A 26,966-nucleotide genomic window follows, 5' to 3' on the forward strand; every position below is an offset into this window, starting at 1 on the left:
ATGGGTGCATGCACTTGTCAAAACTCAGTGAAAGTACACTTAAGATTCGTGCATTTCATTATAGGTAAATTTTGCATTAAAAGAAAAAAGTGTAAACATATATTGAAGTCAAATTAATGATATGCATGCTGGAGCACTTAGAAGCATATATATTGTCTGCAACTTACTTTGAAAAGCACCCAAAGTAAACTGTATTAAAGGATCGATAAAAGGATGTTGAATAGATGGATAGCTATGCATAAAGCAAATCAAGTGTTAATGGTAGAATCTAGCTGGTGTGTATACAGGTGTCTGCTGTAAAATTCTTTCAGCTTGCTATATTGTTTGAAATTTTCATGAAGTATTGAAAAATGAAATTCAAAAGAGTAACAAGAAAACAAGAATGAATGTGAAGATTTGGCCCTTCTAAATTAAAGAACAAAGAAAACCCATAAAAGGAAAAACTAGAGATGACTACATAACTTTTCAACTTGCACATGTGCAAAACATACCCCCTCACCCCCACATATATGCATATAGTCTTATGTTGAAAAATTATGGAGTTCTCATAAATCAAAAAGAAAAAGATTAATACCAACCGAAAAATGGGCAAGGGTCAAGAACAGGCAATTCACAAAGAAGGAATGCAAAAGTTAATAATCTATCACAGAAGTTCTTGTTGTGGTTCAGTGGCTTAAGAACTCAACTAGTATCCATGGGGGTGTGTGTTTGATCCCTGGCCTTGTTGAGTGGGTTAAGGATCTGGCATTGTCATGAGCTGCAGTGTAGGTTGCAGATGGGCTCCAATCTGGTATTGCTGTGGCTGTGGCGTAGGCTGGCAGGTACAGCTCTGATTCAACTCCTAGCCTGGGAACCTCCATGTGCCACAGGTACAGACATAAAATAAATAAATAAATAAATAAACCTATTATAAACGAAAGGTGCAACATGACTAGGAATCAAAGAAACACAAACTAAAACATCAGTAAGATGCCATTTTTTGCCTAATTAATTGGCAAAAAGCTTTCAAATGATTGCAACTGGTGTTGGTGCTGACATGAGACTGGTTTAACTGGCCAGACTGTATGAGTTTGAATCTCAGCTCCTCCACTTAAGCTGTCTCAATGTCCTCCTTTATAATATTGGGGAAATAATAGTATCTATTAAGTTATTATACTACATTTCAGCAGTGTATCTGGGCACAGAGAATAGGACAATAGTCTGAAGAAAAAAAAAACAGTATGTAGATGTGCGGAAGCTTGGAAAACAGAACTAATAGGGTCCCAATTATGAACTCAGTCCCTGGGGGAAAGATTCTGTTCTATGGTGAAAAAAAAAAACAAACCCTCAGGTATTCTTCAGATAAATACATGACTAATTTGTTTACTCAGGTGTCTAAATGTAAAACTGATGTAACACTCTTAATTTTCCCAGAAGTACACCATCTACAAGAGCTAACAGAAAGGAACATGTATCTTTCAAGAGAGCTTTACAAAGTCACATTTGATTTTTTTCCTTCGTAAACAAGACAGAACAAAAATCATCAAAATAATTTCAGCAAAAGACTTTTGGACCAACATGGTAAAAGCAAACACCACAAAGAAAAGAAGACATTTTAAAAGCTTGGTTTTAAAAATCTTTAGCAGCATCTCAGACCTGGAGAAATCCCAGGACAGTTTCCAGGGTCACCTTTCTCCCTGTGATCACAGTGGCTCTGAATATCGAATGCTAGGGTCTCAAAGGCCACATCTTCCTACCTCTCTCAAGGCTGGGGACACACGTGGTTGGGGAATCTGCACATGGGCTCCCAGTTAGAATCTCAGACACCTTCTCCCTTTCCTGGAAGTGCCTAGGCTGCTTTTAACTACACTTTCCTTTCTTCCATACCTTCAGGACATAATTTTCTCTTGCTTCTGATTTATTTATTTATTTTTTTGCTTTTTGGGGCTGCACCCACAGCATATGGAGGCTCCCAGGCTAAGGGTCAAATTGGAACTACAGCTGCTGGCCCATACCACAGCCACAGCGACACAGCATCTGAGCTACAGCTGCGATCTACACCACAGCTCAGGATAATGCCAGATCCTCAACCCACTGAGCGAGGCCAGGGATCAAACCTGCAACCTCATGGTTCCTAATTGGTGTTTCCGCTGCACAATGGGAACTCCACACTTCTGATTTTTAAAATTGGTCCACTCCGCTTAAAAAATGTAAGTCTAGGGAGTTCCCGTCGTGGCGCAGTGGTTAACAAATCCGACTACGAACCATGAGGTTGCGGGTTCGGTCCCTGCCCTTGCTCAATGGGTTAAGGATCCGGCGTTGCCGTGAGCTGTGGTGTAGGTTGCAGACACAGCTCGGATCCTGCGTTGCTGCGGCTCTGGCGTAGGCCAGTGGCCACAGCTCCGATTCAACCCCTAGCCTGGGAACCTCCATATGCCGCGGGAGCGGCCCAAGAAATAGCAACAACAACAAAAAGACAAAAAAAAAATGTAAGTCTAATGCCTGATTCAGCTCCTCTCCTCCCATCATAGACTAGACTTGGGGCTCACAGGGCTTGGTGAGAGGTGGTGGTGTAGGGGAGGGGGTCTGCTTGCAAGACTCCTCCTCTCCCAGCAGCATCTGAGGGTACCAAAGTGAACCAGAACAGCATTTAGGGACAATACCCACTGTCACCCAGATTCTGCCCCATCTGCCCTCCTCCCACCTCAACCCTGAAGGAGCTGGGTTTGGATGGGGAGTTTCCTTTCTAAGTATGTTCATCAGAAAGGAAGCCTCTCTGCCCTGAGGAGCACCCATATCTTCCTACAACTCCTCCCCTCCACTATTTCCTGTAGGCCAGAGAATCACAGCATGTTTTCCACAGCCTCCCAGAGCCTTGGAGAAGCAGATGCAGTGGGGAGAGGTTGGCGCCAGCATTCTCCTGGAACCACATGTCCTGGCTGGCCCAGGCTGTTCCCGTGGGCCTTTCTAGACCAGCTCTAGACCAACACAAAAGCTCAAATTCCCCACATCCCACCCCCATCCCTGCCTCGACCCATCCCAGTCCCTCAGCTTCGCCTAAGTGCCTTCCCAGCCTCTCCCCTGGCAGCGACACTAAGATGATCTGTAGCTTGAGTAAAAGCCCTGTACCAGTCACCCCTTCTGGAAGGAGCCCTCAGTCACTAAGACAGTTCTCCAGGAGTCCTCTCACCTCAGTTGACTTTGAGAAAGAACGTTCCCTCTCTCTTCTCTCTCAAAGATCTTGTGGGCAAATTCTGTGGCTCCTTAGCTGCTTACTGAGGTGGGGGCATGGAAGTGGGGGAAGTATCCAGCCCTGGGTCACAGGAGGCTCAGGAGATATTTAGCACCATTTGTTTTGAGCTTTAGAACTTAACTGTCAGTCAGAACCCAGCAAAAATTCCCATTCTGTATTCCATGTGACATGTATATTTGCTCCAGAAATTTGGATACAGGAGTTATAAATTATATATACAAGAAGAACCAGATTTTCAAAATTCTGTAAAAAAAAAAAAAAGGTGGGTAAGGTATGTCTTTATGGCAAATAAGGGGGAACAGTATCATTATTAATTCTGAGCAAAGAAAAAGTCATTGACTAGACCCCTTGGCCTTCTACCAGTGGGTCTCTGGTGGCATCTATGGCTGGATTTGCCTTGCCCGGCGGATTAGAAAGCCAAGGTCACAGAGGATATCAAGTACAGGCAGGCATGGCCTTGGAGAAAGGTTTAGGCCTTTACTTGATGTGCCTGCCAGAGATTAGACCCAAATTGATTTTTGGTGACTTTGAGTGGATCTTAAGAAGATTGCAGAGAATGCCCTTTGGTTAGAAATGAACAATTATAATACATTTTTGGCTTTGGGCATCAGTGGTAAATGGGTGATTTTTCTCAAATAGCACAAATAATACCTTTTTCAGTACTAAAGTTACATTTTTAAGTTGTTTTTGTTTTTGTTTGCTTTTTAGAGCCACACCTGTGACATACGGAGGTTCCCAGGCTAGGGGATGGAATCGGAGCTACAGTTGCCGGCCTACGCCACAGACACAGCAATGCCAGATCCAAGCTGAGTCTGGGATCTACACCACAGCTCATGGCAACCCCGGATCCTTAACCCACTGAGTAAGGTCAGGGATTGAACCCACAACCTCATGGTTCCTAGTTGAACTTGTTTTCATTGCGCCAAGATGGGAACTCCCTGTTTTTACGTTCTTTAAAAAAAATTTATTCGAGTTGATTTATAGTGTTGTGTTAATTTCTGCTGCACAGCAAAGTGACTCAAACCACATGCACATATGTATGTATATGGTTGATCACAGGATATTGAGTACAGTTTCCTCTGCTCTATAGTAGGACCTTGTTGTTTATCCATCATATATAATAGCTTGCCTCTGCTAATCCCAGATTCCTATTTTATTTTATTCAGACTGAATATTTCCAAACAATCATATACTTCTTTACACTCCCATCCAGGATATACTAATCATATCACACTATTAATTATTTAGGGTTATTACTACAAATTCCAACTGGTGTTGTAGGATATAATATAGTTGACACGCTCAAAAGCTATTTGATATGAGCAGGCTCTTTGCCCCAGACACTAAATAACTGCCAAATTCACAACTTTTTTCAATTGTTTGTTCCTTAAAGACTTTTCTGAAATATTCCTTATGACCCTCCTCGCTGCTACATACTGTCCATTAGAAGCCCTTATAATCAGATGCTTTCGTCTTTGTGCTTGGAAACTAGATAATCATGTGCATTTGAACTGCATGATAATCAAGAGCAAGTTATGAGAGAGGAATATTCACTATAGAGTATCTGAGCACATCTCCAGGAAAAAAATTGCATTATCTTCCCTGCAGGTGTCATCAAAGTTGGCTGTTCAGGGACCACTGATGGTTATTTCTTGGTTCTGACTCTGCTTAGGATGGATGGGGTTAACTGATACCTTTTTGAGTTCCAGATAAATAATATTGAACCACAGATTCCAGGTAGAAATTAGACATCGTGAGGAGGCATTAATTCTCATATCACTGGGTCATTCTTTCAATTACAAATCTAGATGAAAATAGTCAGTGCATCTTTGAAAATGCCTTCATGTTACTAAGGAGTCAGTTACTTATTTACCTGGCCCATATCTTGAAATTAATTCCTAAGGCTATTTATACTATGTGGGCTGTCTCTGGAGCCTCACTTTAAAGGATGCTATTTTCAGCGTGAGCGCAGTCGTTCAGGGCAGTATCCTGGGGTTTTCAGTTCAAAAAATCAAATTAGTACAGCTGGGCCGATTACCAAAACCCATTAGAAGACTCTGGCTGCCTTTTTAACAGCTCCCTCTTCTCCTGCACTCTTCCTGCCTCAGAACTATGGATGTTCAGCGTGAGAGCCTTTTTTCTGAATTGCTTTTGGCACAGGCTGCAGGCAGGCAAGCATGCAGTCAGAAGCTCATCTGGGATCAAAGTTATAAGACAATGTTGATCTTGGCCCCAAAAGTCAAAAGGAGTGTTCCATTTTGGCACAAGACCCGCTCAAACCCATGTCAAGGATAGTCACTTATTTTCCAGGGCTTCTCATAACCTCCTATAATGATAAAATTGGGGGCCTCAATAAAAAGAAATGATAAATTATTTATCAATGATATTTTCAGATTTACTAAGAACTATTTTCTGTCTAGGTTTGTTAGGGACTGAACTGTGTCCCTCCCCACCCCCCACCTCTGTGCGCCCCCCCCAATTCATATGTTGAAGGCTTAACAATCCACCCATCTCCAGTACCTCAGAATGTGACTATATTTGGAAATAGGCTCTTTAAAAAGGTAATTAAGTTAAAATGAAGTCATCAGGGTTCACCTTGATCCAATATGATTGGTGGGTTTTTTTTTTTTTTTTTTTGGTCTTTTTGCCTTTTCTAGGGCCGCCTCCGTGGCATATGGAGGTTCCAGGCTATGGGTCTAATTGGAGCTGTAGCCACTGGCCTACAACAGAGCCACAGCAACGCGGGATCCAAGCTGTGTGTGTCTGCAACCTATACCACAGCTCACGGCAACGCCGGATTCTTAACCCACTGAGCAAGGCCAGGAATCGAACACACAACCTCATGGTTCCTAGTCGGATTCGTTAACTACTGGCCATGACGGGAAACTCCTGATTGGTGTTATTCTAAGAAGCGATTAGCGCACAGACTCAAACAGGGGACTCTGTAAAGACAAAGGGAGAAGGCTGCCACCTGCAAGTCGAGAGAGACCTCAGAAGGAACCAAGCCTGTTAACACCTTGGTCTTGGGGGTCCAGCCTCCAGAACTGTGAGAAAATAAATTTCTGTTGTTTATGACCCCCAGTAGATGTTATGGCAGCCCTAGCAAAATAATGCAAAGTTTCACTGGTTCAAAATCCACATCATCAATCAAAAGATACAAAAGATACAAGAAAGCTCATAACCACAGCAGTGGTACGAAGAATAGTATTTGAGTTAGAATTTTATTTTAATTTTGTTATTTATGTATGTATGTATGTATGTATGTATGTATGTATGTATGTATGTATGTATGTATTTGCTTTTTAGGGCCATACCTGTGACATATGGAATTTCCCAGGCTAGGGGTTGAATTGGAGTTGCAGCTGCCAGCCTACGCTACAGCCACAGCAACTCCAGATCTGAGCCGCATCTGCAACCTACACCACAGCTCATGGCAACGCAGAATCCTTAACCCTCTGAGCAAGGCCAGGGATCAAATCCACATCCTCATGGTTACTAGTCTCGTTCATTATCACTTAGCCACAAGGGGAACTCAGAGTTGGAATTTTAAAATATTTTTTGCTTTAATTGACTTTGTTTAGATATTGCTTATATGTAGGATTTAGAACCCCTCATGATTGGTCCCTGTGAAATAGGTGCTCTTTGAACAAAGATGTGCTTTGTCCTACTCCAAACATGAAATATATTCTTTACTCTGAAGACCTCTCTCATCTTCTAGAGCTCAATAAGGCTTCTGAATTCCAAGTTCTGTGTTCCTTCTTCCTCCTCTAGGGTCTGTGTGCTATTGAACTAACCCTCTCTCCCCAGTATTAGCTAATTAGCCTCTCCTGTTATTTCCTTTTTTCTTTTCTTTTTCTTTCTTTCTTTTTTTTTTTTTTTTGGTTTTTAGGGCCGCACTTGTGGCACATGGAGCTTCTCAGGCTAGATCCGAGCTGCATCTGTGACCTACACCACAGCTCATGGCAACACCAGATCCTTAACCCACTGAGCAAGGCCAGGGATCAAACCTGCAATCTCATTGTTCCTGGCTGGATTCGTTTCTGCTGTGCCACGAGGAAACTCCTCTCTCCTGCTCTTTCCTACATCCTTTCTTCTCCATCCAAAGAGAAGACCCTCCTTTGAGATGACTTTTCAGTGCTTTGGATTATCTATTTCATTGGCCTTAACTTAGTTGCCAGGAATTAATCAGCTATTAGTGATAAAATCCTTCATTATGTGAAGAAAGAAAAAAATTCATCAGTGTGCTGAAATGTAATTTCCGAAGAACATAAATAAGAGACCCTAATTTGAGAAAAAGATATTTTCAACAATATGTGAAGACTGAAACAGCTGTGCATTTAGATGAAAATTGTGAAGATATAAGAATTGTCACAATGCAAGTCCAAGGAATCATTCATATGGACTTGCTCCTAGAGAGGGGTGGTTCTCAATTTGAGGTACGTTTTGAGGGAATGTTTAGAAAATTCTAATAGATCTCATTCAGAGACATCCTGAGGTTACTGGTTTGGGGTAGGGCCCATTCACCGATACTTCAAAAATATATCAAGAATTTGAAAGAGGGGTTACTAAAGAGGAAAAGAGAGAGACAGGAAAAAAGTTACTAAAAAGGATACAAAGAGATTACAAGAGAGACTCAGAAATAAATGGGGGGGCATATTTTGTTCCTAACTACTATGCAGGACCCAGTACTCCTTTGCAAGCAGAATTTGGGATAAATTAGGTTTGATTGCAGCTAAGAGCATCATATTAAGACTTTGGAAAAACAACACAAATTGTTGCATTGCAGAATGGATGTTCTCTTTAACTGTGGCATCACCATGAGACAGCTTTATAAATTACAGGGTACAATGGGTTATTTTGATGAGATTACAGGTTCTTTATATTGCTTACTCAGACAGTGATAATAACAGAATACAACCATGTATGTTTATAGTTTCTATTGAAAAAGCCCTTAAAGACAACCAGGTTGAAATAAATGATGATTGCATCTCTGAGGTTTTTTTCCTCTATAATGAGGTAGGTATCACCCCTTAATCTGAGCAACCATATTTGGATGTCAAGGTAGGTGAGATTCCATCTAGATGTAACAAATGATGTGCTATCCAAATGAAACCCAGTTTTCCCACTATTCTTCCCACTGGATAATATCTATTTGTTGATTTGTTGAGGTCTTCAAGTGACAAATATTTAGAAATTCAAGCAGCATTGTGAGTTATTAGAAAGGGTTCCTCATTATTTACCATTGTAAATTAATTTAAAAATTTTTATTCTCAAATCTAATAGAAAAGAAAGAAGAAGAAGAAAGCTGGTTAAAATAGTGCCATGGCAACGCAATACTTGGTACCAGGGAAAGCAACTGTATATAGGGACTTTGGCTGAGATGACATCAAAGTTGCTGGGTGCATATTATTTGTTAGTCAACTACAATAAAGGCTATCTTTATAAAGATATTAAATGAAAATACAGCATTAAGAAAAACATTGTTTTCCTGTGCTTCCCTTTTCTCCATTTGAATATCCTGTGTTCTAAATTCTGCATATTTCAAAATGCACTACTTTCCTCTCACTCCAGTTTCCTTTCTCTCTCTAAATTCTTAACATCGATAGCATCATCCCTCAGTCAAATTAGAAACCTGCACACAACCATCAACTCCTCTCTTTTGTTCTTATGCCTAGTCTACATCCCTTCTCTAGCTGATTCTGCTTCCTAACTTCTTCTGAAGTCTCTCTCACCACTCCCCAGTCCACTGCCACTGGCTTCCTTCAGGTCCACATCTTATTTACCTGGAGAACGGCAAGTGTCTCCTGATGGGGCGTTAAGTCATCTCAAATGCACAAATACTTCTAGGAAGGAGGCTGTTATTGAAACAACAACATAACAGCAGCACCAATGAAAAACTCCCTCTGCCTGACTTCACTTTCCTGTCCCTGCTCCCCAAGCCATTTCCCCATGATGTTTCCAGAGGTATCTTTGGAAAATAAAAATTGAGTATATTGCTTAAGACCTTTCAATGCTTTAAAGATGTACTTGAAATTTCTTAACATTCTGACTACTGCCTCCCTGCCTACACTGGATAATTACATTTATCTCTCAAAGGAGACATGCCCTCTCGCACCTCATGTCTTTGCACGCTCCACTGCCTCTTTCTAGAATAGTCTTCACTATTCCCTCTCTCTAACCCTAAACTCCCTCTCTACCTCAACTTTTAAGCCTAAAATAGCATGTTACTACCTGGCCTAGCCAGAGTCTCTTAGAATGAGATAGTTGGTTCTTCCTGTCAATAGCCCTAACACTGTACAAGTCCTCACTGTAAGTTGTTCACTGGGCAACAACTACAGAACACCTACTATGTGCTAGATGCTGGCAATACTGTAGCAAGTAAGAAAGGCAAATTTCACATTGTCATGTAACTAAATTCCAGAAGAGAGAGATAATAACACAAAGAGAAAATTATATAGTGATCTAGGGACAGAAATCCAGGGATAGATTGAGAACACAATAGGAGATGAAAAAGTGGAGACAACTTAGCACATCGGGGGTTTATTTATTTTCATTCTTGTCGTCTAGGTTGTGACCCACAGAAGCTCAATGACATCTTATTTATTGATGTAAATGAGGGCACAGCACAGTATCTGGCTTATAATAAGTATTGGATAAAAAAAGAATTTGGAAAAAAAAAGAAGGAAGGAAGGACATGAAAAGACAAAACCTCGTATTCAGTTTCTGCCACACCAGCTTTTGGATAACATACTAAAAAGGGAGACAGAAAGCCTAAATGCTCAAGTTAGCAGATTGTATAATCTCACTATGATGGACTGATACTGAATTTCTTCTTACATACTGAAGGTCCAAGGGAACTGCAGTCTGCAGCCAAGGATGGGAGTTCATGGGTAGGAAAGGATTTTATGAATGTTACAGAGTCAGATCCAGAACATATTTGGGGCACACGTAGTGATGGGCACGCTATTTGGGAAAATTAAGAACATGGGTGCTGATTATCATACTAGAGCATGAATAATCAATAGAAAAATTAAAGCTTATATTGAATATATAAAAGTAATATTAATTGCAAGCATCTATGTGAACTGATGACCATTTATGTTTAATTATCTCGCAGCAGTGATAATTGTCATTCACACACGACTACATTTTTAGGATTACCTTTGTTTATTACCTTATCCAACTCATATTAATCTAGTGCCTGCCATGTTAAAGACACTCAGTTGGGCTCTGTTAGGGGCTGGCTATGCTTGAGTTTAGAAAATAGGCCCATTCCCTTAAGGAGTTACAATAAAACAGGAGAGAAAAAATACTAATATAATATGATGTAAAATGTAACAGATTCTTTATAAGAGATAATCAATGCTAAGGAGTGGCAGGCCATACAAAGGAGGTCCTATGGAAGATCAGTCTTGATGTGGTAGGATTTGGTCAGATAAAGATGGTGGAAGAAGTTGGAGTTCACATCGTGGCTCAGTGGTTAACAAATCTGACTAGGAACCACGAGGTTGCGGATTCAATCCCTGGCCTCGCTCAGTGGGTTAAGGATCCGGCATTGCTATGAGCTATGGTGTACGTCGCAGATGCAGCTCAGATCCCACATTGCTGTGGCTCTGGCGGCTACAGCTCCAATTAGACCCCTAGCCTAGGAAGCTCCATATGTTGCAGAAGCAGCCCTAGAAAAGGCAAAAAGACAAAAAGACAAAAAAAAAAAGATGGTGGAAGAAGTAAATACTGTCTTTCTTTGGAGGTGACATTATTTTTCTTTTTGCTATTTCTTGGGCCGTTCCCACAGCATACGGAGGTTCCCAGGCTAGGGGTTCAATCGGAGCTGTAGCCACCGGCCTACACCAGAGCCACAGCAACCTACACCACAGCTCACGGCAACGCCAGATCCTTAACCCACTGAGCAAGGGCAGGGACCGAACCTGCAACCTCATGGTTCCTAGTCGGATTCGTTAACCACTGCGCCACGACAGGAACTCCGACATTATCTTATACATACCCGATCCTGAAGACACTACACAAAAATCTGTTAGAACTAATCAAAGAATTCAGTAAAGTTGGAGACTACAAAATCAACATGCAAAAATCAGTGGCACTTCCTATATTTGAAAAAGAAAACAATTCCACTACATTAGCATCAAAAACAATATAATACTTAGGAATAAATTTAACCAAGGAGGTGAAAGATTTGCATACTGAAAACTGTAAGACACCAATAAATTAAAGAAGACACAAATAAATGAGAAGATATCATGTATCAAAAAACAGAATATGGCTAAAATGTCCATACTAACCAAAGCCATCTATAAAGTCAATGTAACCCCTATCAAAATTCCTGTGGCATTTTTCACAAAAATAGAAAAAAAATCCTAAAATGTGTGTGGAAACATTAAAGACCTTGCGTAACTAAAGAAATCTTGAGCGAGAACAAACCTGGAGGCACTCTGATTTCACAAAGTAGAATGGTGCACCACTGAGTGGTGGTTGCCGAGGGTTGGGGGGAGGGGGAAATGGACAGATGTTGGTCAAAGGGTACAAAATTTCAGTTATGTGAGATAAATAAGTGCTAGAGAGCTAATGGATAGCATGTGACCAGAGTTAACACCACTGTATTGTGTACTTGAAAGTTGTTAAGAGTTCATTTTAAAGAGTCTCACCAGAAAAATGTGAGTAACTACATGAGGTGATGGATGTGTTAACTAGACTTACTGGGGTCATCATTTCAATATATACATATATATCAAATTATTGTGTGTACACTTTAAACTTATATAATGTTACATGTCAATTTTATCTCAACCTGGAGAAATAAATTTTTAGAAAATAAAAAAAATAAAGAAAAGATGGTTGGATAAAAGGGTATGCGCAAATGAAGAAAGTTTAGATGTGGGACACGATGGTGTATGTACAGAAAACTACAAAGCAAATGGTCTGACAGAAAAGTAAAATAAAGGGGTGAAAGAAGAGGTAAGAATAGAAACGTGGATTGAGATGAGATCATGAAAGCCAAGTAAAGGTTTTTATTTTGTACACTCCCTTGTCAATTTCTGGAAAAAAATCAGTGAATATCATTTGTAATTCTCTATAGTAAACCCAGTAAGGTTTTCTTATTCCCAATCAATCCTAGTATAAGAAAGTTCCACCTTGGAAGGATTCCTAAGGAAATGCTCATACATGGAAAGTCTACTTAGTCTTTACTAAGTAGCTGCCATCCAGCCTTGTAGTCTCAACATCAAATTATCACCCATTGTGCTATATATGGTTGGTAGAACCACTGAAAAATTCTTGCACACTTATTGCCTGTCTCTTGTTGTTTAACAATTCTTTTTTCCTTTTTACAGCTGCATCTGCAGCATACGGAAGTTCCCAGGCTAGGGGTCAAATTGGAGCTACAGCTGCAGGCCTACACCACAGCTACACTGGATCCCGGCCACAACTGTGACCTACACCACAGCTTGCAGCAATGCTGGATCCCCAACCCACTGAGCAAGGCCAAGGATGGAACCCACATCCTCACAGAGACAATGAGTCCTTAACCAGCTGAGCCATAAAGAGAACTCCTCAATTTTTAATTTATAACCATCTTACCTTTCAAAAAAGATGTTGAAACAGCTTCTCATTGTTTGGAAATACAGTTTGCCTGTCATTAATCCATTTTGGTTCACCACTTACTTTGACAAATTTCCTAGGTCTGAGTGTTAAATTACATTCACTTCCTATCTCAAGAGATTCCCTGGCCCCGTCTTGTGGAGAGGGATCAGAATTTCTCTTTTCTCATACCAGAAAACCAGCAAGGAGACCGAACCTAACTTTCATTTATAACCCAAAAGATTGGCCTGTAATAGACACAGTTACTCATTTTTCATACAATGTCTATGTAAATCTCCACCTCCAGATGGAGCCAGTGGCCTAGGAAGCCACAGGAAACCGAGACAAGTCTGAGATGAATGCTTCCAGAAAGGCCCATTGCGTACACAACTGTACCACACAATTTTTTATAACTACCTATTGGAGTAAGCTAAACATGACAAAGTAGAAAATACTATATGCTTCATCATTCCAAAGACTATTTTATTAAGTAAAAATGTTTTCAGCAATGAACATGAAAACTGGTTTTGCTTCTCTAAGAGCAGACCATTCCAGGAAATTAAGTACAGGCAGTTTCATAGTGCTTCTTCTTCTTCTTTTCTTTTTCTTTTTTGTATTCAACTCTCTTTAAAAAATATGTATACTTTGCAAAGAGCTGAACTTGCCAAATGAGTTGGGCATTAAGACTAAGTTTATGTAAGGGAAGTGTTTTACAACAATACAATATTGTTCATTCCTCAACATTTTTCTCAGTGTGTGAAGGTTCTCTGCCCACTCAGGATTCCAATTTGGATCTTAGCATGGACCAGACACATGTCCTTTCCCAAGAATTTTAAATCTAATGTATTTTTTTTTCTGTGAATAATATTTTATTTAGTCATTTGTTTATAACTGAAACTCTGGGAATTCAAAATTAATGTCCTTGCCCCTGAGCTTCTTATAGACACCAGAAAATGTTTCAGCGTTGTGCTCCACGTAGTTCTGCTGTGCTTTATCCAAATGGACCTTGATGAGTCGGCTGCCATCCAGCTTCAGGCGGATTCTCTTGCCCACAATCTCACTCGGGAAAACCAGGTCCTCCAGGATGGCATCGTGCACAGCTATCAGGGTGCGGCTTCTGGGACGCTTCTGCTTATTTTTTGTACGGCTTTTTCGAGTCGGCTTAGGCAGAATTCTCCTCTGAGCGATGAAAAACACGTGCTTCCCGCTGAACTTCTTCTCCAGCTCGTGCACGAGCCGCACCTGGATCTTCTGGGAAGACTTCAGCTGGGGAACCGGCACAAAGATGATGATGGCTTTCCGACCGCCGCCCACTTTGATTTTCTTGGCGGCCATGAAGTTCAGCTCGCGCAGCTGGGCCTTGAGGTCCGGGTTCATCTCCAGCTCCAGGAGGGCCTGGGAGATGCCCGACTCGAACTCGTGCGGCTTCTCGCCATTGGGCTTCACGATCCTTGTCCTGGACCTTGACGATGCCGGCAACACTCGTTGCCGCCACAGATGCTTGTAGGCCTGGGAAGAGGCCTAGATATCGCGAGAGTCCTAAGTCTGATGTATTTTTGATGCTCAGACCCAGAGTCAAACTTCAGAAAGAAAAGTATTTCATCCAGTTCAACTCCTTCATTTTTAAAATTCCTTTAAAAATGTAGAACATAACACAGATTTTTAAAAGTGCACAAACTAAGGATGTAAAACAATAGTTTATTTACAAAGTAAATACCATGTAATCACTTCCATTGGGATGGATTGAGAAGCGCTGCTTGTGTCCCCTCCCAAACATCATCTTCTCCCTCTAAACAGAACCAACATCCTTAATTTTCCTCATAGTTTGGTGACCTAAGTGTGCATCTCCAAATTCTAAGGTTAAGTTTTGCCTGTTTTTTGAACTTCATATAAATGTAATGATACAGCAATTTTAATGTGACTTGCTTCTTTCATTCCATGTAAAGCTTGTAACATTCACACATTTTGGGAAACCGTTGTGTATTTTTATCACAATAGTATTCCATTGTATGACTATACTATAGTTACTTATCCATTCTAGTTTTGTTTTGTTTTGTTTTGTTTTTTGTCTTTTCTAGAGCCACACCCCAAGGCATATGGAGGTTCCAAGATTAGGGGTCCAATCGGAGCGGTAGCCACCAGCCTACATCAGAGCCACAGCAATGTGGGATTCGAGCCACGTCTGCAACCTACACCACAGCGTACGGCAACGCAGGATCCTTAACCACTGACCAAGGCTAGGGATCGAACAGGCAATGTCATGGTTCCTAGTCAGATTCGTTAACCACTGAGCCATGACAGGAACTCCTCCATTCTAGTTTTAATAGACTTTTTTTTTTCCGTTTGGAACTATTAAAAATAATGTTGGGAGTTTGATAGGAATTTCACAGACTCTATTAATCAATTTGGGGAGAATTAACATCTTTACACTATCGAGTCTTCCAATCTATAAACCTAGTATATCTTTCCATTTATATGAGTCCTGTTTTAATTTCTGTCAATAGTATTTTACAGTTTTCTGTGTAGAGGTTTTGTATGTAATCTGTTTGATTTATTCTTAGATAATGCCATTGCGAGTGGTTTTTTTTCATTTTTGCTTTTTGCTGATATATAAAATTGCAATTACCTAATTGTATATTTATAATATAGCATCCCTGAAAAACTCTCATATTAACTTATCACATGAAAATAGTATTTTATTTCTTCCTTTCTAATCCTCATATCTTAATTGCTTTTTCTTATCTCATTTCACTAGCTAGGATCTCTAGTGCAATGCTGAATAGACGTGGTAATCCTTGCTATTCTCAATTTCAGAGCAGAGATAAAGCTCTAAACATTTCCTTATTACTATATTTGCTTCAGGGTTTTTGTGTATATTGTTCAACAGATTATGAACATTTAGTTTCCTATTTCCAGAAGGAATTGTTTTTTTTTGAAAATGATGAAGAGATGTAGAATTTTATCAAATAAACTAAATTGATAGTCAAAACACTTTTCTAAATACTTATACACTTTCAAAAAATAAAAGGCTTAGACAGTTTTACTGGCAAGTTTTATCAAACCTTTACAATAGTACTTCTCTTATAACAAATTGTTTAGGAAACTAGAAAAAAACGGGAAGATATCCAACATATTTTATGAGGCTTGTGTAGCCATAATACCAAAATCAACTAAGGACAGCCTGAGAAAAGAGAAATATATCTCAATTATCACTTTGATTTACTATTTCCAGCTTTATTAAGGTATAATTTTTAAAATTTTTTTTTAATTGAAGAATAGTCAACATGTAATATTACATTAATTTGAGGCATACAACACAGTGATTTGGTATTTTTATAGATTATACTCCATTTAAAGTTATTACAAAATTATGGTCATATTTTCCTGTGCTGTACAACATATCTTTGTTATTTATTTATTTTATACATAGTAGTTTGTATGTCTTAATCCTCTACCCCTGTCCTGCCCCTCCCCCACCTCCCTCCCCTACCTCCATCCCCCACCTCCATCCCCCCACTGGTAACTACTATTTTGTTTTCTATAGCTGTGAGAGTCTGTTCCTGTTTTGTTAGACTTTGGTTTGTTTTATTTTTATATTCCAGATGTGATAACAGAGTATTTGTCTTTCTCTGTCTGACTTATTTAATTCCATTCAAAACGCCTACAAATTCAAAATGTTGGCAAAGATGTGGGAAAAAGGCTACCCGAGTACACTGTTGGTGGGAATGGAAGTCTGGTGCATCCAATATGAAAGACAGTATAGAGGTTCCTCAAAAAACTAAAACTAAACTACCATATGATCCAGCAATCTCACTCCTGGTTATATATCCAAAGAAAAATGAAACATTAATTCAAAAAGACACATGCACCCCAATGTTCATAGCAGCATTATTTACAATAGCCAAGATGTGGAAGTACCCTAAAATGTCCATCAACAGGTGAATGAATAAAGAAGATGTGATACACACACACACACAAACACATGAGCATGCATACATTGGGATATTACTCAGCCATAAAGAGGAATTAAGTTCTTCCATTTGCAACAATGTGGGTGGACCAAGAAGATATCATCCTTATTGAGGTTTAATTGACAAAAATTTTAACTGGGTTATGTTGCATGAGCTGTTTATATATGTTGGCTATTAATCTCTTATTGGTCATATAATTTGCAAATATTTTCTCCTATTCAGTAGGTTGCCCTTTTGTTTTGTCCATGGTTTCCTTTCCTGTGCAAAAGCTTTTACATTTACTTAGGTTCCATTTGTTTATTTTTACTTTTATTTCCTTTACTTTAGGAGACAAGTCCAAAAAAATATTGCTGTGATTTATTTCAAAGAGTGTTCTATGTTTTCTTCTAGGAGTTTTACAGTATCTCTTCTTACAATCCAATTAAAAAATGGGCAGAAGAACTGAATAGACATTTTTTTCCCAATGAGGAAACGAACATGTTCAACAGGCACATGAAAAAATGCTCATCTCTAATCATCAGGGAAACTCAAATCAAAACCATGAGATATCACCTCACACCTGTTAGAAGGTGATTATCAAAAAGAACCACAAATGAAAAAAGAGAAGTAACAACAGACATCACAGAAATACAAAGGATCATAAAAGACTACTATATGCAACTATATGCCAATAAAATGGAAAACCTAGAAGAAATGGACAAATTCTTAGAAAAGTACAATCTTCCAAGACTAAACCAAGATGAAATAGAAAAGATGAATGGACCAAACACAGACACTGAAGTTGAAACTGTGATTAAAAAACTTCCAACAAACAAAAGTCCAGGACCAGATGGCTTCACAGGTGAATTCTACCAAACATTTAGAGAAGAGCTAACACCTCTCCTTCTGAAACTATTTCAAAAAATTGCAGACGAAGGGACACTCCCAAACTCATTCTATGAGGCCACCATCACCCTGATACCAAAACCAGAAAAAGATACCACAAAAAAAGAAAACTACAGGCCAATTTCACTGATGAACATTGATGCAAAAATCCTCAACAAAATACTAACAAACCACATCCAACAATACATTAAAAGGATTATACATCATGATCAAGTGGGATTTATCCCAGGGATGCAAGTGTTCTTCAATCTCTGCAAATCAGTCACATTAACAAACTGAAGAATAAAAACCACATGGTCCTCTCAATATATGGGGAAAAAGCCTTTGACAAAATCCAACACCCATTTCTGATAAAAACCCTTCAGAAAGTGGGCATAGTGGGAACCTACCTCAACATAATAAAGGCCATATACGACAAACCCACAGCAAACATCATTCTCAATGGTGAAAAGCTGAAAGAATTCCCACTGAGATCAGGAACAAAACAAGGATGTCTGCTCTTGCCACTACTCTTCAACATAGTTCTGCAAGTCCTAGCCACAGCAATCAGAGAAGTAAAAGAGATAAAAGGAATCCAAATTAGAAAGGAGGAAGTAAAACTATCACTATTTGTAGATGACAAGATACCATACCTAGAGAATCCTGAAGACTCTGCCAGAAAACTGTTAGAGCTCATCCATGAATTTGGCAAAGTCACAGGAAACAAAATTAATACACAGAAATCAATGGCATTTCTATATACTAACAATGAAAGATCAGAAAGAGAAATTAGGGAAGCAACCCCATTTACCATTGTATCCAAAAGAATAAAATACCTAGGAGTAAACCTACCTAAAGAGACAAAAGACCTGTACTCTGAAAACTATAAGACACTGATGAAAGAATTCAAAGACGACACAAATAGATGGAAAGAGATACCATGTTCTTGGATTGGAAGGGTTAACATTATCAAAATGACTATCCTACCCAAGGCAATCTGCAGATTCAATGCAATCCCTATCAAATTACCAAGGACATTTTTCACAGAACTTGAACAAAATATTTCAAAGTTTGTTTGGAAGCACAAAAGACCCAGAATAGCCAAGGACATTCTGAAAAAGAAAAATGGAGCTGGAGGAATCTGGCTCCTGGACTTCAGAATATGCTACAAAGCAACAATCTTAAAACAGGTATGGTACTGAGACAAAGACAGAAATATAGATCAGTGGAACAGGATAGAAAGCCCAGAATGAAACCCATGCACCTACAGCCAACTAATCTATGGCAAGGGAGGCAAGAATATACAATGGAGAAAAGACAGCTTGTTCAATAAGTGGTGCTGGGAAAACTGGACAGCCACATGGAAAAGAATGAAATTAGAACACCCCCTAACACCATACACAAAAATAAACTCCAAATGGATTAAAGACCTAGATATAAAACCAGACACTATCAAACTCTTAGAGGAAAACATAGGCCAAACACTCTCTGACATAAACGACAGCAACATCTTCTCAGATCCACCTCTCAGAGTATTGACAATCAAAAGAAAAATAAACAAATGGGACCTACTCAAACTTCAAAGTTTCTGCACAGCAAAGGAAACCCTAAACAAGATGAGAGGATGACCCACAGAATGGGAGAAAATCATTGGAAATGAATCAACTGACAAGGGATTCATCTCCAAAATTTATAAACACCTTCTTCAGCTCCATACCAAAACAACAAACAACCCCATCAAAAAATGGGCAGAAGATCTAAACAGACAAATCTCCAAAGAAGACAAACAGATGGCCAAAAAACACATGAAAAGATGTGCAACATCACTCATTATTAGAGAAATGCACATCAAAACCACATGAGCTACCACCTTACACCAGCCAGAATGGCCATCATCAAAAAGTCTACAAACAATAAATGCTGGAGAGGGTGTGGAGAAAAAAAGAACCCTAGTACACTGTTGATGGGATTGTAAACTGGTGCAGCCACTGTGGAAAACAGTATGGAGATGCCTCAGAAAACTAAAAATCGAACTACCATTTGATCTAGCAATCCCACTCCTGAGTATCTATCCAGAGAAAACCATGACTCAAAAAGACACAAGTACTGCAATGTTCATTGAAGCACTATTTCCAATAGCCAAGACATGGAAACAAGCTAAATGCCCATTGACAGAGGAGTGGATCCAGAAGATGTGGTACATATATACAATGGAATATTACCCAGCCATTAAAAGGAACAAAAGACCAGCAACATAGATGGACCTAGAAATTATGCTAAGTGAACATGGATTTTTAGCAACATGGATGGACCTAGAAATTATGCTAAGTGAAGTCAGCCATACAATGAGACACCAACATCAATTGCTTTCACTGACGTGGAATATGAAAAAAGGAAAGAATGAATTTCTTTGCAGAACAGATACTGACTCACAGACTTTGAAAAACTTATGGTCTCCAAAGGAGACAGTCTGGGGGGTGGGGAGATGCACTGGGGTTGTGGGATGGAAATCCTCTAAAACTGGATGGTGATGATAATTGTACAACTATAAATGCAACAAATTCATTGAGTAATAAATTTAAAAAAGAAAAAAAAGAAACACATTTAACAAATGTTGGCAAGGATGTAGAGAAAAGAGAACACTTGTATACTGTTGGTAGGAATATACATTGGTGCAGCCACTGTGGAAAACAGCTTCTGAAAAAACTAAAAATAGAATTATTATATTATCTAGCAATCCCATTCCTGCATATGTATCCAAAACAAAAACAAAAACTCTAATTTGAAAAGATACACATACCCCAATGTTCATAGCAGCATTATTTACAATTGCTAAGATATGGAATCAACCTAAGTTTCAATCAACAGATGAATGGATAAAGAATGTGTATACACACTCACAATGAAATACTACTCAGCCATAAAAAATAACAAAGTTTTGCCATTTGAAGCAATGTGGATGGGCTTGGAGGGCATTATGCTAAGAGAAATAAGTCAGGTGGAGAAAGACAAATACTGTATTGATACCCCTTATATGTGGAATCTAAAAAATTACAACAAAGCCATGAATATAACAAAAAAGAAGCAGACTCACAGATATAGAGAATAAATTAGTGGTTACCAGTTGGGGGGGCAATATAAAACTGGGGTATTGAGAAGTAAAAACTATTTGTAGATAGGCTATAAGAATGTGCTGTACAACAGGGGGAGTATAATCAATATTTTGTAATAACTGTAAATGGAGTGTGGCCTTTAAAAATTACATAAAATTGTAAAATAAAAAACTAAAGTATACAACTTGATGTTTTGATATACATTGTGAAATGATCACTACAATCAAGCTAATCGCTGTATTTATCAGTTCACATAGTTAACTTTGTATGTGTGGGGGTGGGGGCAGGGGAGGGCACTTTATTTATTTATTTATTTAGTCTTTTTTGCTATTTCTTTGGGCTGCTCCCACGGCATATGGAGGTTCCCAGGCTAGGGGGTCAAATCGGAGCTGCAGCCCCCGGCCTACTGCCAGAGCCACAGCAACGCGGGATCCGAGCCGCGTCAGCAACTCACGGCAACGCCAGATCCTTAACCCACTGACCAAGGGCAGAGATTGAACCCGAGACCTCATGGTTCCTAGTTGGATTCGTTAACACCTGCACCACAACGGGAACTCCGGGGAGAGCACTTTAGATACCATCTTACCAACTTTCAAGTATAGAATATGGTATTGTTAACTGTGGTCATGGTGCTGTACATTAGATCTCCAGAATTTATTCATCTTGTGTAACTGAAATTTTGTACACTTTGACCAACATCCGCCCATTTTTCTCACCCTCCAATCCCTGGCAACCACGCATTTTACTCTGTGTTTCTATGAGTTTATCTATGTTAGATTCCATATATAAATGAGATCACACAGAACTTGTTTTTTTTTTTTTTTGTCTGGCTTATTTCATTTGGCATAATGCTCTCTAGGTTCATTCATGTTGTCACAAATGTCAGGGTCTCATACACACACACACACACACACACACACACACACACACACACACACACACACACACATATCCCCCCACATATATCACATTTTCTGTAGCCATTCATCTGTCAAAGACAGTTTGTTTCCATATCATGGCTATTGCGGATAATGCTGCGACAATCATGACAGTGCAAATAGCTAACACAGTAATTTTATTCCTTTTGAGGATAAAACCAGAAGTGATACTTCTGTATCATATGTTTTATTTTAAGTTTTAAAAAATTTTAATGTATAATTTTTTAGGAACCTCCATGCTTTTGTCCATATGGCTATACCAGTTTACATTACTACCAACAGTATACTACAGTTCCTTTCTCCACATCCTCACCAATATGTTATCTCATATTTTGATAATCACTTTCTAACAAGTATGAGGTGATATCTCATTGTGGCTTTGATTTGCATTTCCCTGATGATTAGTGATATTGAGAATCTTATGTATCTGTTGGCCATGTGTACATCTTTGGAAAAAACATCTCTCTGGGTCCTTTGCCCATTTTCAAATTAGATTATATGTCTTCTTGCTATTAAATTTTATGCTACTCATATATTTTGGATATTAACCCCTTATCGGATATATAGTTTGCATATGTTTCTCTCGTCCCATAGGTTGTCTTTTCATTGTGTTAACTGTTTCCTTTGCTGTGTAGATGATTGTAGCCCCAAGTGTTGATTTTTGCTTTTGTTACTTTTGGTGTTATTATCCTCCCCAAAAAATCATCATCAAGGCCAATGTCAAGAAGCTTTTTCTGTATGTTTTCCTCTAGAAGTTTTAAGGTTTGCATCTGTTTAATCCCTTTTGAGTTAATGTTCGTGAGTGGTGTAGGATAGGCATCCAAATTCTTTCTTTTGTGTGTGAATATCCAGTTTTCCCAATATCATTTATGGAAGAGACTATTCCTTCCCCACTTAGTGTTCTTGGCTCCCTTGTCAAATATTAGTTGACTATATGAGTGTGAGTTTATTACTGGGCCTTCTATTCTGTTGCATTGGTCTATGTATCTGCTTTTATGCCAGGACCATATGTTTTTTAACTACTATATCATTGCGACGTATTTTGAAATCAGAAAGTGTGATGTCTCCAGGTTTGTTTTTGCTCAAAATTGCTTTGTCTATTTGGAGTCTTTTGTAGTTTCATAAAAATTGTAGGATTGTTTTCTCTACTTCTGTGAAAAATGCTATTGAAATTTTGAGAGGAATAGCAATAAATCTATAGATAACGTTGGGTGGTACGGATGTTTTAACAAGACAAACCCTTGAAACTCATGAGCATGGAATGTGTTTCCATTTTTCTGTGTCTTCTGTAATATTTTTCATCAGTGTTTTATAATTTTCAATGTACAAGTCTTTGATTTCCTTGGTTAAGTTTATTCTTAAGTGTTTTACTCTCTTTGTCACTATGTGAGTCAGATCATTTTCTTAATATCTGGGGAGGGGAAAATTTTGTTGTACACATAGAATGCAAGGGTTTTCGTATGTTTTGGTATCTTGCAAATTTACTGAATTCATTTAATAGTTCTAACGGCTTTTCGTTTTTGTTGGGTCTTTAGAGTTTTCTATGTATATAATAATGTCATCTGCTAAAAGAAATAATTTTACCTCTTTCTTTTTGATTTAGATGCTTTTTCTCTCTTTGCTTGTCTAATTGTTCTGGCTAGGACTTCTAGTACTATGTTGAACAGAAGCAGTAAGTGTGAGCATCCTTGCCTTGTACTAGATTTTAGAAGGAAAGCTCTCCCCCACCACCATTTGGATGTAGCTGTTGGCTTTTCATATGTGCCCTTTATTATATTGTATGTTCCTTCTATTACTATTTTGTTGAGAGATTGTATCACGAATGGATAAACAAAAAAAACCATTTTGTTAAATGTTTTTTTCTGTGTCTATTGAGCTTATCATGTGGCCTTTTTTTTTGTTGTTGTTCTGTTAATAGGGTATATCACAGTAATTTGCATATGTTAAACTAACATATGCAACTTGGTAACGTCAGTACTTGGTAACGTCAGGGATTTTTAACTTTTAGTCGTTCTAACTAAAAGGTAGAAAGTGCTATCTCATTGTTTTAGTTTGTATTTCCCTAATATGAATGATATTGGTTTGTAGTTTTATTTTCTTTTAATATCTTTGATTTCAGTGTCAGGAAGATGCTGGTATTATAGAATAAATTGGGAAGTGTTCCTTCCCCTTCTATTTTCTGGAAGAGATTGTGTAGAATTGGCATTATTTACTCCTTAAATGATTGGTAGATTTCACTAGTGAGGCCATCTGGGCCTTCAGGAGGTTTTTAACCATGACTTCAATTTCTTTATTGTATATAACTCACATTTTCTTCTGTAAGTTTTGGCAATTTAGGTTTTTCCAGGAATTTGTCCATTTCATCTTATCAAATTTATGGGCGTAAATCTATTTGTAATATTCCCTTATCATTTGTTTAATGTCTCAAGGGTCTATAGCAATGTCTTTTTTCCATTCCTGATATTGATAATTTGTCTTCTTTTTATTTTCTTTGTCATACTGGCTAGAGATTTATCAGTTTTATTGATCTTTTCAGAGACCCAATCTTTGGTTTCACTGATCTCCTCTACTGTTCTGTTTTCAATTTCATTTTTTTATTTTTATTATTACTCTTCAATGCTTGCTTTGGGTTTAATTTGCTTTCTCTGTTTCTTTCTATTTTTTTAAGTTTCTTAAGATGGAAACTGAGACCACTGACTTGAGACTTGTATTATTGTCTAAGTATTTATTGATAAAACTCTATGCATGATTATAAATGCATACCACAAATTTTGATGTACCCTGTTTCCATTTTCATTCAGTTCAGTAATTTTAATTTTCTTTGGAATTTCTCTTTGACTCCTTGATCAACTAGAAGTGTATTGTTTAATTTTAATTATTTAAGTATTTATCAGATATATTCTCTTTATTAATTTAAAATTTTTAAAATATTTGTTAAGGTTTGTTTAATGGCCCAGAACATGGTCATCATGGAACATTTAGAAAATTCAAATAAACAAAATCAACATTTAAAAAGTCTACTGCATAGTGAACAGTTTGATATGTACTTTTCAATTTCTTTTCTTATACTCCCATATACACATACATATGTATACACATATTTTTATGTGTGCCTATTTATAGACACACACACATTTATGTCTGTAGAATCATGATGTACAGTTATTCTATAATCTACTTTATCTATATAAAGTAGCATAAATTAGCAGTTAAGACATAAGTGCTTAAAGCACACCGTTTGGGTCCAAATCCAGGTTTCACCACTTGTTAGCTATGTGGCCTTTGGCAAGGTCCTTAAATTCTTCATGCCTCAGTTCCTCCCACATGAAATAGGGATGATAATAGTATTTACCGCATTGCTATTTTTAAGGGAATTATTTGAATTAATGTAAATAAACTACTTTTAAGGGCATCTAGCATCTTGTTAGCATTAAATAAGTGCTTGCTAATTTCTGTCATTGCTTTCCCCATCGTGCTTTTTGTGTAAGGATGCCCCATGGTTTATTTAGCTCATACCCTAGTTATAGGCATTTGGATACTTTCAATGTTTGTTATTACAAACTCACTATGATAAAGATCTTGCTAGAGCACATCTGTGATTATTTTCTTCCTTAGAATGAATTCACAGAAGTACAATTGGTATTTTGATGGATGTGCATTTTTTTTAAGTTTTTAGTGTTTTTGCCCAAGTTCCAGAGAAGGTTTTTGTTTTAGTTTTTTAAAAATTAATTTAACAAATCACCATTATGTTTACAAAGATTGCAAATATACCATTTTAGAAAGAATTTTCCAAAATATCCAACGTAATCCTTGTTGAGGTTTCAAGTAGATAATAGCATTAGAAAGCAACTTAATAGATTAAGTTTCCAAGAGCTACCCAGAGAAAGGATTTCATTCCAGGACCTCAAAGCATGAATATATTACTTTTATAAATGAATTCCAGAAGGAGGACAGCAGATGCCAACCAAAAACACAAAGGAGTTGTGCTGCTCCACTGAACAAGTTTTTAAACTGTCTTAATTAAAGCTGGAAAATCAATGAACTGATTAAGGAAAATTGCCCTTTTAGGCATTTATAGCTCTTTTAAGTAAGATGCAAATCCATCTTTTGTGGGTAAATCAAATAGACTTTACTTTTTCCTTAAGGAAAATGTTTAATAGCTTATTGAATATCTAAAAAAATAAATTTCTTGATACACACATAAATTTCTGTATATAAACTGTATATACAGGTATATACAGTTTATAAATTGGGAAGGTATATATAATAAAAGGTATATGTAACATACCTTAAAGGTATATTATAATATATAAAGTTATGTATAATAAATTGGGAAGTGTTCCATCTTCTTTTTTTTTTTGCCATTTCTTGGGCCACTCCTGCAGCATATGGAGGTTCCCAGGCTAGGGGTCGAATCGGAGCTGCAGCCACTGGCCTACACCAGAGCCACAGCAACGCGGGATCCAAGCCGCGTCTGCGACCTACACCACAGCTCATGGCAACGCTGGATCCTTAACTCACAGAGCAAGGCCAGGGATTGAACCCACAACCTCATGGTTCCTAGTCAGATTCATTAACCACTGAGCCACAACGGGAACTCTTCCATCTTCTTCTATATGCATATAAAAACATATAAAGAGGAATATTGTTTCTAACCATGAATACTTAATTTCCTGATTTGATGAAAAAGTGCATTTGATTCATAGCAACAAAAAAATGGAGGATTTAGGGACAATTACTTCCATGTTTTTGCCCTGAAATACTAAATGATGGTGTTTTAGGAGGTGAGGAATATGGTGTAAAGAGGCCTTCAACATTTTGCCTTAACATTCTTCCACATTAGAGCCCATCTCCTAACATGAATAGCAAATGTTCAAGAAAATTCTGTTCAGCAAGTAAATACAGCTAAACTATGTGTCTTTAAAGTTATCCTTTCTCCCACATTTAATCAAGCTTTAAAGGTAAATAGCTTGTTTAAAGACTTAAACATAAGACATGACACCATAAAACTCCTAGGACAGAACATAAGCAAAGCATTCTCTGACATCAAGAGTACAAATGTTTTCTTAGGTCAATCTCCCAAGGCAATAGAAATAAAAACAAAAATAAACCAATGGGACCTAATCAAACTCACAAGCTTTTGCACAGCACAGGAAAACATAAAAAACAAACAAATAATAAAAAAAAAACAATGAAAAGACAACATACAGAATGGGAGAAAATAGTTGCAAATGATGCAACTGACAAGGGATTA

General features: G+C 38.0%; 2 protein-coding genes across 2 annotated transcripts in view; both read right to left on the reverse strand.

The window, feature by feature from the left end:
• SLC35F4 (solute carrier family 35 member F4) overlaps nt 1-26,966 on the reverse strand; it is a 269,518-nt gene that overhangs the window by 106,546 nt on the left and 136,006 nt on the right. The window lies entirely within an intron of this gene.
• Nucleotides 13,682-26,966, reverse strand: part of LOC125121448 (40S ribosomal protein S7-like) — a 148,392-nt gene continuing 135,107 nt past the window's right edge. Inside the window, exon 2 of the mRNA XM_047769666.1 lies at nt 13,682-14,347. Within this exon, the coding sequence (XP_047625622.1) occupies nt 13,712-14,347 (636 nt within the window). The 3' untranslated portion in view covers nt 13,682-13,711. The remainder of the gene's footprint in view (nt 14,348-26,966) is intronic.

Source organism: Phacochoerus africanus, chromosome 2 (assembly GCF_016906955.1).
Source record: "Phacochoerus africanus isolate WHEZ1 chromosome 2, ROS_Pafr_v1, whole genome shotgun sequence".
NCBI classification, from domain to species: domain Eukaryota; kingdom Metazoa; phylum Chordata; class Mammalia; order Artiodactyla; family Suidae; genus Phacochoerus; species Phacochoerus africanus.